This window comes from Ptychodera flava, chromosome 7 (genome assembly GCF_041260155.1).
Source record: "Ptychodera flava strain L36383 chromosome 7, AS_Pfla_20210202, whole genome shotgun sequence".
NCBI lineage: Eukaryota > Metazoa > Hemichordata > Enteropneusta > Ptychoderidae > Ptychodera > Ptychodera flava.
This window is the reverse complement of record NC_091934.1, coordinates 298,662-313,648: the sequence shown is the minus strand read 5'-3', so window position 1 is coordinate 313,648 and position 14,987 is coordinate 298,662. Positions and strand designations below refer to the sequence as shown.

General features: G+C 34.3%; 1 protein-coding gene across 2 annotated transcripts in view; it reads right to left on the bottom strand.

The window, feature by feature from the left end:
• The window catches only part of LOC139137833 (6-phosphogluconate dehydrogenase, decarboxylating-like), a 258,052-nt gene that overhangs the window by 198,431 nt on the left and 44,634 nt on the right, over positions 1–14,987 (bottom strand). For both annotated transcript variants that reach the window (XM_070706117.1, XM_070706116.1), the window contains exons 3-5: positions 14,845–14,886; positions 13,458–13,637; positions 5,607–5,672 (exon numbers count right to left, since the gene is read on the bottom strand). In XM_070706117.1, the coding sequence (XP_070562218.1) occupies positions 5,607–5,672; positions 13,458–13,637; positions 14,845–14,886 (288 nt within the window). The remainder of the gene's footprint in view (positions 1–5,606; positions 5,673–13,457; positions 13,638–14,844; positions 14,887–14,987) is intronic.

Below are 14,987 nucleotides of genomic sequence, written 5' to 3'. Positions count from 1 at the left end.
GAATAGCAATATCAAATTAAACAGATTACATTGAAGAAAGTCACAGACTTTTAAGCCAAAAGAGATTACGATACAAAAGTGCAAAAGTGCACAACCAGAAAACTACACGGACATGTACTAAAATAAACAAATAGACAAATGATACGTTCAAATATCATGATCCCTTGAATAAACATAATATGCACACCAACGCAGAATCCAAATTCAAAAAGTCAACAGCATCAGCAAATTCATTTGTCATCACGGTCCAAATTATTTATGGCTTCTCTAGCCCAACACACAAAATATCGGAATACATAATATAGACTATTCTTAAAACTGATTGTACAAAACCAGCCAATGTACATTAGAGACATAACGGACTTTACCAACAAACTAAGCAAGATAACAATACAACATAATGCATTACTAGTCACTCTGGATGTAATCTCGATGTACACAAATACTCCACAAACTGAAGCAAGCTGTCACAAGCGCACTTGATTCAGTATCAACTATCAATTACAGCTGTAAAATATAAAGAAAAGATCGTAGCGTTCCACTAAAGAATTACCAACAATAATTCTGCAACATAACACTGTTGAATTTAACAGAACGTCTACCAACAGATTTGTGGCTGTAGCCTGGGTTCACCAGTTTCGCCGGAAATCGCTGATAAAACATTCTACAACCTTGAAACTGAGGTCAGAAGCAGACTTTCCTTTTGGAAACGATTCATAGATGATGTTTTCATGATCTATACGGGAACAGAAACTGAGCTGAATGTGAATTTATGGCTAACATCTATAAGTTACACTGAACTTTCAAATTTACAATAGAGTATTATCCTCAAAGTGTTATTAATGATTTACAAAGTCAATGATACAATAAAGGGAGAATTCTCGACACATAAACTCACACCAAAATAACCGACCATTTCAATATCTAGCCAGAAACTTGTGCGACCCAAAAAAGTATTTTTACTGGTTTAATAAAGGTAAATTGCTGAGATATGCCCGTGTAACAACATATAATAGTAACCAAGACTTTGACAAGAAAGTTAAATTTTCAACAAAAAACAAAAACAAAACAAAAACAAGGTTATAAGACCACAGAAATCGCACAATCAGAAAAAGGAAGTTGGACACACAAAGTGCGAATCGTACCTCAAACTAGGGAAAATCAAGAATAACAAAACTAATATACATACGCAACCAAATACAGTCCACAAATTAGACCAAACGATATAAAAGCACTAACAATGAAATGGAAAATAATTGAAAGCGATGAACGTCTTCAGTTTTTGTTCCCTGAAAAACCAATAATAGCATACAAGAAAAACAAAACTTAAAAGATGAATTACTTGTAGTAAGAGCCAAAATCAACGCAAAGGATCAACGAAAAAGAGAAAAAACAAACAAATAAACACATAAGTAAAGAACAAGAGAGATCAACAACGTCCAAAGGAAAACAGGCCATACGCAGACAATACAAATATACAATCTCACACTGGGTTGGATTCAGATCCAAATATATCAATAATAGTTTCGTTACTAAATGAACAAATGTAATTCTAGAGGTCATAAACGAACAAAATAAGGATAACATTAAAAGACTGAAGAAGAACTCACATTTAAGAGTTTCAAAATGCACGTTAAAATGGATCACAAATGATTTTGACACTACAGACCGAACGACGAATCGTCATAGTACATCCAAAAATAAATTAAACCCCCCAAAATACACATGTTAAGAGTAACATACGAAAAAACTGAACATCCTCACAAATAGTATAGTGTGTTGAGCCGCCTTCCCCTTTTTACCTTCAGAGAACCCAAGTAACTTTGGAAATATCTTCTATAAGTCATTGTTCTCCAAACCCATAGTCTTTTTCTGATACACAAAGTGTGACTAATCTTGGATTCAATGTGACGTCAGCAAAATCCATATCAACCTCGAAAGTACCGTAAATCACAACGTTTTTTCTTAAATGTACATAAAATTCATTGATAGTCGAGCTAGGAAAAAGTTTCCACCTTACTTAATCATTGTTTCGGTTAGAAAATCACAACTCAGGTTGGTTTTAGCCAAGGCATAAAGATCACTAACTTACTTAGAAACGTAACAGAGGCTCTTGGCAGAGTGAAACACAATTACGAGAACACTGTCGGCATCTGTTTATATCTTTTTACAAGTAAACAGACAAGTACTCGACAATGGGCGAAGGCTAAACTAGTCGGCTGCTTACATGTCTGATTATCAACATTAAATTTGCAACAGAAAAAGAAGTTTATGTACATGCAACTATTAAAACAGTGATGTAAAAGCTACTGTATTAAATAACTGCACAAAGTACAGTAAATGATAATAATGCAGAGTTACACTTAACAAAGAATTGTTTACAGCTAGCTGCCATCTTGAAATTATGCAAATTAGCATGTAATTCAAATAATATATGCCAGCATTTATGTTCCAGTTTGCCGTTAGCAACTGCTTGGTGATTAAACGAGAAAAACAAAGTTACAGTATGTATAAAGCCATTTGAGTCTTCTTTCTCATACAAAAAGCAATAAGCTGGCGGCCATTTTGATTATGCTAATTTCTCAAATTGCTCAATGCTGACAGAGGGCCAGTAGTTATACTTCTTTTTGTGGTGGTCTTGGCAAACGAAATCCACCAACAATAAAAACTTAAGATCACAAAGCAAGGTTTACCCCACTGGCAGCTAGCTGCCGGACATGTATACAGCTAGCCGCCATCTTGAAATTATGCAAATTAGCATGTCATTCAAATAATATATGCCAATATTTATGTTCCATTTTGCCGTCAGCAACTGCTTGGTAATTAAACGAGAAAAACAAAGTTACAGTATGTATAAAGCCATTTGAGTCTTCTTTCTCACACAAAAAGCAATAAGCTGGCGGCCATTTTGATTATGCTAATTTTCTCAAATTGCTCAATGCTGACAGAGGGCCAGTAATTATATTTCTTTTTATGGTGGTCTTGACAAACGAAATCCACCAAGAAAAAAACTTAAGACCACAAAGCAAGGTTTACCCCACTGGCTGCCGGACTATAAGCTGGGGAAATCTGATTGAAATAAATGTTGAAAAGTAGCAAAGTCATGGTCATCTTTTGTCTAATACCTTGTGTAAGTTCATGAACTTTACATAAATCTCGCTATAGATTTGTTGCTAATGGGCAATAACTGTGTTTCAGATCATTTGAGAGCAATCTATTCATGACAGGTTTAAATTGTAATATACTTCTATTTAAAGGAGAGAAACTTCTCAAATAATTTTTTTCCCTGTAATTTGCTGTGAGAAGACATGGACAGATGCTCAGGACTCTATGCTGGTGCTACCTTGATAACTAACCTACAACTTGTAACGTCATTGTCTAACCTGTTCACCCCAATTTCCTGTAGACAGGTCCACACTCTCCATTGATAACAATGGGTTTGGGCCATACCATTGTAGTGAAAGACTGTAACATGTGAGGTTGTGGATACTTAATATCTGGAATGTCAAAGTCTGTATATTGACTCAAGGATGTTTACTTAACAAATGCCTAGGGTCATCTCAAAAGTGAGAATCTAAACTATGAAATATGTTTTTTTTAATGCTTTTGATGCCCAAAAGACCATAGAAATCTCTTATACTTCGAATCAGCCATCCTGCATATTTCTAACATTCATCAAAACCTCATTTTTGTTCAACAACTCATAAAACAGTCCACAATGCAGGATTGGTGTACATTCCAAAACTACATATATGAAAGACCCCTAAAATCAATTAGATAAAAAGGGGGGTTAGAAATTTCCCAAAACTATCTAACCGGCACTCCGTTTGGCTCCATTTTTCGGAATTGGAACCTTGGAACCAGTCTATGTATCGGTATCAAATATCAACGCAGTCTGTTCAGCAGTTTTTTTACTTTTTGTCGTTTACGGAAATGGACGACATCAAACACCGGTTGAAACCACCTCTATATCACAACTTCCATTTGTGATAAAAAATTGCCAGTTTCAACATACCTTCAATACATTATATAGAGATTAATCTTAGATACCTGTATACCAAATATCAAAGCTATCAAATCAGTAGTTTTTGGATAAAAATTTTTTTTATCAAAAATTGGGAAAATTGCCCCAAAATTACAAATATGACAATATCAATACAATTTGTACAAGCATGACTGAGGTCATCCTGAGGAACATGAATATTAAGTTTCATAGCAATCACACAAGTGATTTCAGAGAACAAGATTTTTTGACTAAAAACGGAAAAAATACCCTAAAAATACAAACAAGCAAATTTCATCCCAATTTTTGCACACATAATTTAGAATACCTAAAGAAATCTGCATACCAAGTTTCAACCAAATCTGACCAATGCTTACTGAGTTTTAGCCATTTGCAGGATTTTTCCTTTTTTTCCGCTCATTTGCATATTTTTGGCACTGACATGTTCATTTGAACAAATTCACATCTCCACCCCTAGGTGCACCTGTACACCAAATACTAAGACAGTAGGTGCTACGGTTTAGGAGTTTTTGATGTGGACGGACATACATACATACATACATACATACATACAGACAACATTTTTCCACCTTATACGAATACCTCCCATTTGCATATATACATACGCATATATATGGGAGCTAAAAAAATTACTTGGTCTCACTTTCGTACCTTCGAAATGCTACGTCGATCACAGTGTCAAATTTCAGGACAACCGATATCGTGTTGTGTGTACTGTATTACAATCGACTGCAGGTGCTTTGTACACATACGGTGTAGTACAGGTTGGTGTTCGTATAGTTTGGGATTTTATCAAACATGAACACTGAAATTTAGCTCTCTTTTTCAATAATATTCAACATCACCAAAAAATCAATAATCAGCTTGCGGATTCGTTTTATTGTGAAATATAATAATACAGTGAATTGAAATCACTGAAAATTGTGTTCCTATAATTCATTGAATTGAATGAACTGTTTGATTTTACTGTATCTTCAATCAAGCTCATTTAAATCAGTAAAAAACTTTGTACAGCCAGACTGGTCAGGATTCTAGCGGATCGTTTTCTGGGTTGTGAAAACCCCTATCTACCATGTATTTCAAAATGTTTGTTCAAGTCATGAGCTAAATATAACTCTACACAACAGTCTGGTGAAATTTTGCTATTATCCTTGCCAACTGAATGCAGTTGACAGGCCTGAGTGATATAAAATTAATTTTTCTGACGTTTTTTTAAAACTTTATCCCACGAAAACATGTTGTAATTGATTGTGATAATGATTATGCTGTATGCTGAAATGGTTTTTCATACTGTACAAGAACGCATGAAATTACTCTAAAATGTCTTAAAATTTAAAAATTTCTTGCACACAGGGAGGGGAACCCATCCCTGAAACCCTCCCTGTGTGTGTATGTTGGAATAGCCTCTCACACACTGTATAAGAAAGCATAAAATTGCACAGAAATGTCTTTAAATTAAAGAAAAATACTTAACACCCCCCCCCCTCAAGGGAACCTGGTTGCACACAGAAGCTAACCGCCTACTTTTCTAAATTTTCTGACTACTTCAAAAATTTTGAGAACCCTGAATACTGTGACCTACCCTTGTATCTGTATATTCAGAATTTCCACCATCAATTATAATGTCACCATTGTCCAGAAGGGGTACCTACAGAAAAGTGGTAAAGTTTACAGAATGTTAGACATATGTAAGTTAAAAGGTCACACAGTTCAAGGAGTTAAATGGGGTTCATTAACCCTTTTCCTGCCAGACAGTATCAGTTCCCCATCAGCCAAGTCAGTAAAAAGCGGTATTGACCAAAAAAACATGACGTATTTTCACCCACTTGGCTTGGTCTGTTATAGCATCTTTAGCCAAAAAAATCAAGTTGACAGTATTTATGTTTTCAACAGCTTTCAAATGTACCACAGTATTATGTTAAAATACAACTTATGGAATATGTTGTGTTTCATTAATAATTTTAACCATCTTGACCTGATGGTGAAATATGGACTTGGCAAGAAAAGGGTTAATTTGCATCCACTTTGGAACAACCTTCAAAACCAATTACACAAGTATGATGACATTGAGATCAACTTACTGTAGAGGGGCGCAGCACCCAGCACAGAGTACCGGTATTTTGCTCACAATCATTTTTTCAAATTTCATTCAATTTTAATTCATTTGAACCCAAGATTAAAATATTGGTTGGGTTCACCTTTAAGCTTATCAAGCAGTCATAAGTTGAGTGATAACGAAGTGTTAATTTATGCAAATCACATTATTTATAGTTCTTCCAATTTCAAGATTTCCAAAAAAATTAACTCCACCCTGGCTGGGTCTAATTTTCTGAAATTTTCACATTACATTCTTTAAATGCTATATGTCAAAACGACTATTTCGTTCAGCAAAAAAGTTCTTAGAATTTGAACAAGACCGATTTTAATTTTGCTAATCATGATTTTAATCACTTTTTTGAGTGTCAGATCTTTGATCCCTTGCCATTTTAGAATGAGAATGGATATTGCAAAATAAAATAATCGTTTTTTTCTACATATACCCTTGTTTCATGTGAAATATTACATATTTATCACTAACATCAAAATTGAGGGTTTTTTAACCCCAAATATACACCATCTTTATCCTTCGAGTAAATTAATACCACTGTATTAAACTTTAGATTCTCTGCTTTTTGAAAATATACAAGTATAGTATGAGGGGGTTTCCTTGTCATCTTAGATGAGAAATAATCCTTTGAAAAAACTGTTGGCAACGTGCAGCCCCTCCATCTTAAAGTGTATATGACATACCAAAACAACAACTTTTAAAATCAATCTATATGCCAATTGGATACAATTGGATTCTACCCATATCTCACATTGAGAGTTGCACACTGTACATGTAGGTAGTTACATTTATAAAGAATTAAGGAGTTGCAGGTGGGTGTGTCCCCAAAGCAGAGTCAGTCAACTTTTTTCACCTATCCCAAGACCTGAGCCGGTGCAGGGACTTACATTTGTAGCTCTATCAGCAACTTGCTGTGTGCACGGACTGAGCCACTTCAGAGGCATCTTAAATGCCCTCATGCAACAGGTATTTGTAACATATGAAAAACAACAACCAACATTCAATTCAATTTTCTTTCATCAGCACTGTTGAACAGAGCATTACATCTTGTAGCAATAATTGGTCAGACAATGAGATCAGTCTGCTCATCTCAGTCTGAGCGGATGAAAGTATAAAGAGAATGATGAACAGAACCTGTAGAGACTGCCTCGTTTACAAAAAGAAATGCCGAAAGGGCTCTACAAAAGGGTTTAAATAGGATAGCTGATCAGTGCCACCACCAGATCAAGACACTGTAAAATCAACAGATGTAGCGAAAGGACGACATCGTTCATGACAGCCATCTTATTACAATGCTGTATACTTGGCCTTATCTTTTGAATTTGAGAGGGCACATGAAGCCGCCTTAAACACCAAAACAAAGACTTAATTTTGTGTGTGGACACAAGCGGACTCAAACTATAAATCCTTTTGCAAATCACAAATAGTGTCACAGAAATTCTTTCAATTTTTCGCTGTCTGAACGTAGCGAGAGTTACATATATCTAATTACAAAGTTCATTAAATATGTAAATGCACCCTTAATTAACTTTACGCTACTACCGGTAAATGCTTTACAACACACTCAGATATCTGTCAGATCAGTATCTGAAGCAGATTTTATCAAACTTGGTGCAGTTATATCAGAGTTATATGACCAATTACAAAACTTCATAAAATATGCAAATGAGCTCTTTATTAACTTGACACTGCCCAATGCTTCTAAGTACATTTAGATATATATCAGATCAACATTTGTTGTAGGTATCATCATATTTTGTGCAGGAATTTCAGGGTTATGTCACTAATTACAAAAGTTCATTTAGTATGCAAATGAGCAGATAATTGACATGACACTTACACTATCATCATAATGTTCTGATATTGTCATCTGTGACGTTTCATGAAATTATGTGCAATATTTCTTGATATCTGTCGACATTGTCATTACGGTCTCCATAGGGAAACCATTATTTAAAATAAGCAACCTAACAGCTGATAGAGCTTCGCTGTGTTTATGTAGAGCATAACTATTTTTGACACATGTTGATGAGGAAGGTGGAAATCTTTGATAGCTCATTTTAGTGGCCAGAAAAAAGTGGCTAAAATAGCTGCAAAAATAAACAATTGAAGATTTCATCATTATCTGAATATATCACATTGGATCATCCCTGAGAACATGTCAACCAAAGCTATCTGACATGCAGTTTTTTGAGAATGAAATTTTCTGACCAAAAATGGCTAAAACTGCCCCCCTCCAAAAAATAACCAGATATGAACTGTAAATGCTCACGTGTTTCATTATATATTGCAGGTATGTGTAAATTTGAACCTTTGCCACATGTTTGCAACTTCATTGAAAGTATTATGATCAACACAATGAACATAATTCACCACAGATTAACTCTATCGGTCATTAAGTATTGAAATATGTAATTAGCTGAAAAAAATATTAATTTCTTTGACTGCTGTCATTGTATCACCACTTTATATAGCAAGTGTAATTGCCTTTGGTCAAGTCCTTCAAACTATATATTCCAAACTTTGAAAGCTCATTAGATATGCAAACTATAAATTAGCTGACATGAAAACTTAAATGCGAAATGACTTCCAATATTGATATAACCTGGTATGATCATCAATGTACATAGCATGTTATGCCAATTTTGATCAAATAAATCCAAGTATATATCCCTAATTAGGAAAGTTCATTAAATACACAAATTAGGAATTGGCTGAAGCAAAAACGCTTAATGCCTTTCAATAAAGTTAGCCTACATAATAGTATCTCTAATGTACATAGCAAGTTTCATCAATTTTGGTCATGTAAATTCAATATATATCCCTAATTTCAAAAATTCATTAAATATGCAAAGTAGGAGCTGGATGAAGTAAAAATGCTTAATGACTTTCAATAATGTTCTATCATAGTATCTTTAGTGTACATAGCAAGTTTCGTCAACTTTGATCTTGTCAATACAGATAAATGTCCCTGATTATGAAAGTTCATTAAATATGCAAATAAGGAATTGGCTTAACTTCAAAAGCTTAATGACTTTCAACAATGTTCTATTATAGTATCTTTAATGTACATAGCCAGTTTCATCAACTTTGGTCTGGTCAATTTAGATAAATACCCCTAATTAGGAAAGTTCATAAAATATGCAAATTAGGAATTGGCTGATGTAAAAATGCTTAATGACATTTAATCATATTCTATCATAATATCTTTAATGTACAAAGCAAGTTTCATCAATTTTGGTCATGTAACTTCAAATATATAGCCCTAATTTCAAAAGGTCATTATTAAATATGCAAATTAGATTTGGATGAAGTGACTTAATGACTTTCAATAACGTTAAATCATAGTATCTTCAATATGCATACCAAGTTTTGTCAATTTTGATCAAGTAAATCCAGATATATACTCCTAATTAGGAAATTTCATTAAACATGCAAATTAGTAATTATCTTTCAGGTCACCCCTTAATAGCTTTCAAAGCTGATATATCTTGGTGTGATCAACATTTGTAGCGAATCTCATAAATTGTGTGCAGTCGTTGTCAATATATATCAGTTTTTTCTAAAATCATTAATTATGCAAATGAGCGAAAAGTAAGCAAGCCACACCCACCACAAACTAATCAGTTCTTGCCATTTACAAACTGAATCTATGTACCAGATTTGATTCTGATCTGATGAGCCGTTTTTGAGATATTGAGTACACAGACAGACAGACAGACATCGCTGCGACATATGCCCACGTGTGTTAACACGTGAGCAAAAAATTGCAGATTTCACCATAATTTCAATATATCATATATTAAAATATTCCCTTGGAACCTGTACACCAAATATCAAAGCTATTAACTTGCAGTTTTTGAGAAACAAATTTTTCGACCAAAAGTGGCAAAAATTGCCCCGAAAATACAAAATTTCAGATTTCATCATAATTTCAAAATATCACATTTAGTTCATCTGTAGGAATCTTCATATCAAATTTCAAATCAATCAGACCAGCACTGTTTGACAAACACATTTTGTTGACCAAAAAGGGAAAAAATTGCCCCAGAAATATAAAATTGCAGATTTCATCATTATTTCAATAAATATCATTTAGATCATCTGTAGGAGGAGCCTGTATACCAAATTTCAAAGCTATCAGATGAGTAGTTTTAGAAATACACATTTTTTGAACAAAAATGGCAAACTTTGCTACAAAATTACAGATTTCATCAGAAATTCTGCATATATTACTTAGTTCATCTGTACAAACCGGTATACCAAAAATGGCAAAAATTGCCCCAATAGTACTTTTTATGAAACACATTTTTTGACCAAAAATGGCAAAAATTGCCCCAAAAATACAAAATTACAGATTTCATCAGAAATCAATGTATATCTTACTCAGTTCATTTGTAGAAACCTGTATACCAAATTTCAAAGCTATCACATCAGTACTTTTTGAGAAACACATTTTTTGACCAAAAATGAAAAACATTGCCCCAAAAATACAAAATTGCAGATTTCATCATAATTTCAATAAATATCATTAAGTTGATCTGTAGGAACCTGTATACCAAATTTCAAGGCTATCAGATGAGCAGTTTTGGAAATACACATTGTTTGACCAAAAATGGCAAAAATTGCCCCAAAACACAAAATTACGGATTTCATCAGAAAACATATATATATATATTACTTAGTTCATCTATAGAAGAAACCTGTATACCAAATTTCAAAGCTATCAGACCAGTACCTTTTGAGAAACATATTTTGTGACCAAAATTGCAAAAATTGCCTTAAAAATGCAAATTTGCATATTTCTGCACAATTTGAGCAAATCTGAAATAGATTATCCCTAGGGACCTATGTACCAAATATCACAGCTATCTGACTGGTAGTTTTGAAGAAGAAGATTTTTAAAGATTTTTTTACAAAAAAAGACAAAAAATTGCCTTAAAAATACAAATATGCAAATTTCACCACAATTTGAACAAATCGTACTGAAGTCACCCGAAGTAAACTGCATATCAAATTTCAAAGCAATCAGACAAGTGATTTCAGAGAAGATTTTTTTAACAAAAACAGCAAAAAATGCTCCAAAAATACAAATATGCAAATTTCACCCCGATTTGAACAAACTTAAGTGAGTTTACCCTAAGTGAGCTGCACATGAAATTTCAAAGCAATCGGACTTGCAGTTTAAGAGAAGACGCCAATTGTTGATGGATGATGACGACAACAGAAAATCAGCATATTTGATAAGCTCCGCCTCGCTGACAGCAGATAAAAATCAGAGAAATCTGAGCAGAAGTTTGTTAGTTCTAGGCTTTTATACCATGTTCAAATTTTTTCAAACTCAATATTTCATAAAAACTTTCATTGGAACAACAGGAGCTCTCAACCTTATGATACATCCCAACACCGAATATCAAAGCAATACCGGTATGGATGCAGTGGACGGCATTCCTTCTCAAATTTTGTGAAAAAGAATTTTCCCCAACATAGTTCAGTGTTCTCCCTAGGATCAAGGGCAAGCATGTCGGAAATTTGCATAATATTTACATAATTAATTTGCATACATTAAGATATATTTAAATACATACATGTACAATGGACACACATAAAACAGTTACTGCAAATTGTAGTCATTTAATATGCCTTTTATTTACTTACACACTGCTGCATGAACATACATATCAGGGGAATAAACAATATGAACTGCAATAAATTCATACACGAAAACTGAACAGTCACATCTTGCTTTCTTAAGCAGTCCAACTTCAGTTTGCGATGAAACACATTGCGTCGCTTGTTTACGAAATTATACAGAGCAAAGAAGCCATACAATCACAGGGCTCTGTACCCAAGCGAGTCTGTGAGTACATAAACACATTACGGGCACAGTCCCAATGGATAGAGGGACTGTTACGGCTTACCATGACAGAAAATTCAGACGTATTTACATGAATAATTTTCACCAAAATTTATGAAACCCCTGTCGTTTTAGTAACTTGCCTCCTTAGCAAGCCTGAAACAAGACCTGAACTTGAAAACAGCGCGAAACGCTCAAAACCCACACATCGACCGCCATCTTGGAAATCGCCTGACCTGTTTACGTCACACGGCACTGTAGACATCATTTCGCGACCAAAAAGTTACTCCAAACTCATATTTTTACATAATTTGCGCAAAATAAAAAAAAGATGACAAGAATGCAAAAGAACGATTGCACGATTAGCCAAAAAACTTGTAAATTGACTGTGACCCCAACATCGAGAAACTAGGTCAAGTCAGTGTAGCGTAATATGACGCACATGTAACGTGCCCAGCCCATGAACTCGGCCCTTCTCCCGCTCTGATAATTTCACCGTTTGTCTCAACAACAAGAACAGAAAAATAATTAAAACACAAATTCACATTCGTAATACTGACATGGAGATTTCATGTACACTAACTGTCATCAGATATAGTCACCTTATAAACCTCTTTTGAGGGTCGCCATTTTGACCAATAGCATTGACCGCCGGCATTTTCACGGCGTCACTGTAATCCCCCACATGTGCATGGTAACTTGTTAAACGGCCATTGACACGGCGCTCGATCAACATGATGAAAGTCGCGGCTACCGATGTGCTGCTCGGCAGGTTTTTTTCAACACCTACCGGTATGTACGTGCCAATTGATTAATGTAAACTTGTCAATCGACATGAAAAAGTCTATTCAGGACTAAAAACTATGTTGATAAGGCTATTTTTGGCTGATGTCCCATGCCAATGAATACACTGAGCTGTCAAGCGGGGCTGTCAATCAAGGGTGTCGGGAAAAATCTGAAGCGATTGTAGCAAGCGTCACGGCGATCAAGGCTAGCGTCACGGAGACGTGATGCTTGAAGGGCCTAGGGAGAACACTGTTCACTGTATCACTTTAAAATTTGATTTGCCAGTCCCTACAGATGTTCTCAGATATACTTATTCAAATCATAATGAAATAAACATTGAAGTAATTTTTCAGAAATGTTGTCATTTTTGGCAACTTTTTTCAAGAGTCACTTCCCATGCTGCTGTGATATTTGGTGTGAAAGATCATGGGGACCACTCGAACTCTTTGTGGTAAAAGCTTAATGTTAAAGTACATTTGTTCTTCAAAGATGTTGACAAATATTTCAATCGAGAACATACTTTCAATGCAAGAATCTGTTCAAATGTTCTATATTATATCTTGCTTGGAATCCATGAACAAAGGGAATAGTAATAATATTCCATTGCTCATGGGTAGATAATTAAATATCATTTCATATTATTTATGTGTCTTTAAAGAGCTTGGTTGCGTAATTTAACTCACTAATTGGTCAATGAAACTGTCCACTGCCTGCCCGGCTTTGACTAACATCATCACCCGACGTGGTTTCTTCAGTTTGGACACCATTTCTTTCAAGGAGTGAGCACCGACAATTTTAGTTCCCTTTGCTTCATTGGCTAAGAAACGATCAACTTTTTCTACTGTACGGTTGAATGCACAAACCTAAAATACAAAACAAAAAATAATAAACCTGTGCAAGTGATCATGACTGTTGGAATGTTACTTCCATTCCCTTATTTCAGTGCTTTTTCTTTGTGCTTAATTTGAATATCATTTTCTCAAAATTAGAGGAAAGAAAACAAAATACAAGAAAAATACAAGATTGAAAATATTTAAATGCATGAAAATATATAAAATTTAAAAGCTTTATCTATGGTAAATGCAAATGTCACTGTTGTTCCTATATAGTTATCAAAACAAGTTAACAAATGTATGAAACATGAGCATGAATGACACTGCCCACATTTGATTACATTTGGCAAGCCAGAGTGAGTGAGGTAAGATATTTAATACCTTCTATGGAACTGAGTTCATGGTATTCATAGTCAGATACAAAATTGCAAATTTCATTTGAATTTGGATACACATTTTGATCAGCCTTGCAAACTTGTATACAAGTTTTTAACCAAAAATTGGAAAAATTGCCCCGAAATTACAAATATGAAAATTTCCTTGAAAATTTCCCATTTTGACAGGTCTATACATACATTCATATACAGGATTTTTTCACCAATCAGACAAGCTCCAATCGTCATATACACATGACTACATGGGAGCTTTAAATCACATGATTCCTCAGATTGATAGATTTCTCCCGTTGAGAATGACTTCAGTGTGAGGCATATAATGCAATCAATGGATAGTTTTATCAACAATTACATTATTTATTATGCAGGTGAAATTAAGTTGATATTGTCAAAGTTTCTTGTGGTAATCAACAATTCTAAATGGATTTCAGAATTTTTGAAATTAATCTGAAAGGCTTTAATAGCACTGAAAGCAAATGACGTCATTTTTTCTTTTATTAATATGCATAAATAAATATTTGTCTACATTTTCTGCATGAACAACGAAACAAATGCTGCTTGTGTTACCATGGTTGCTAAAAGTCACACTAATTTATGGCTCCAGCTACACATGTACAAGCTGTAACAACAGCCATGCATGCAACAGTAAAATTTGTCTAAATTTCAAGCAGTTGTGTCTGATGACGCACACGTGCAGCTTTATCTAGAAAGTAACCTGAAATTGTGATCAGCGCTATTGTGATTGTTGATGAAAAATTCATCAAGTTTGAATATGAATTATGATTGTACCGGTAAGTGAATCATGCCTGTAAATTACATCAGATACACAAATTAATCTTTACCACAAATCCATGATCATTCATATTCAGGATCAGGTTCTGTCCCTGCAACAAGAGAAAAAATACCGTCAATAATGCTGTAGCTTCTCTAATGTGTGGCCATGTCAAGTAATTGGTTGTTGGCATGGAGCTGTTGGCAAATAGTT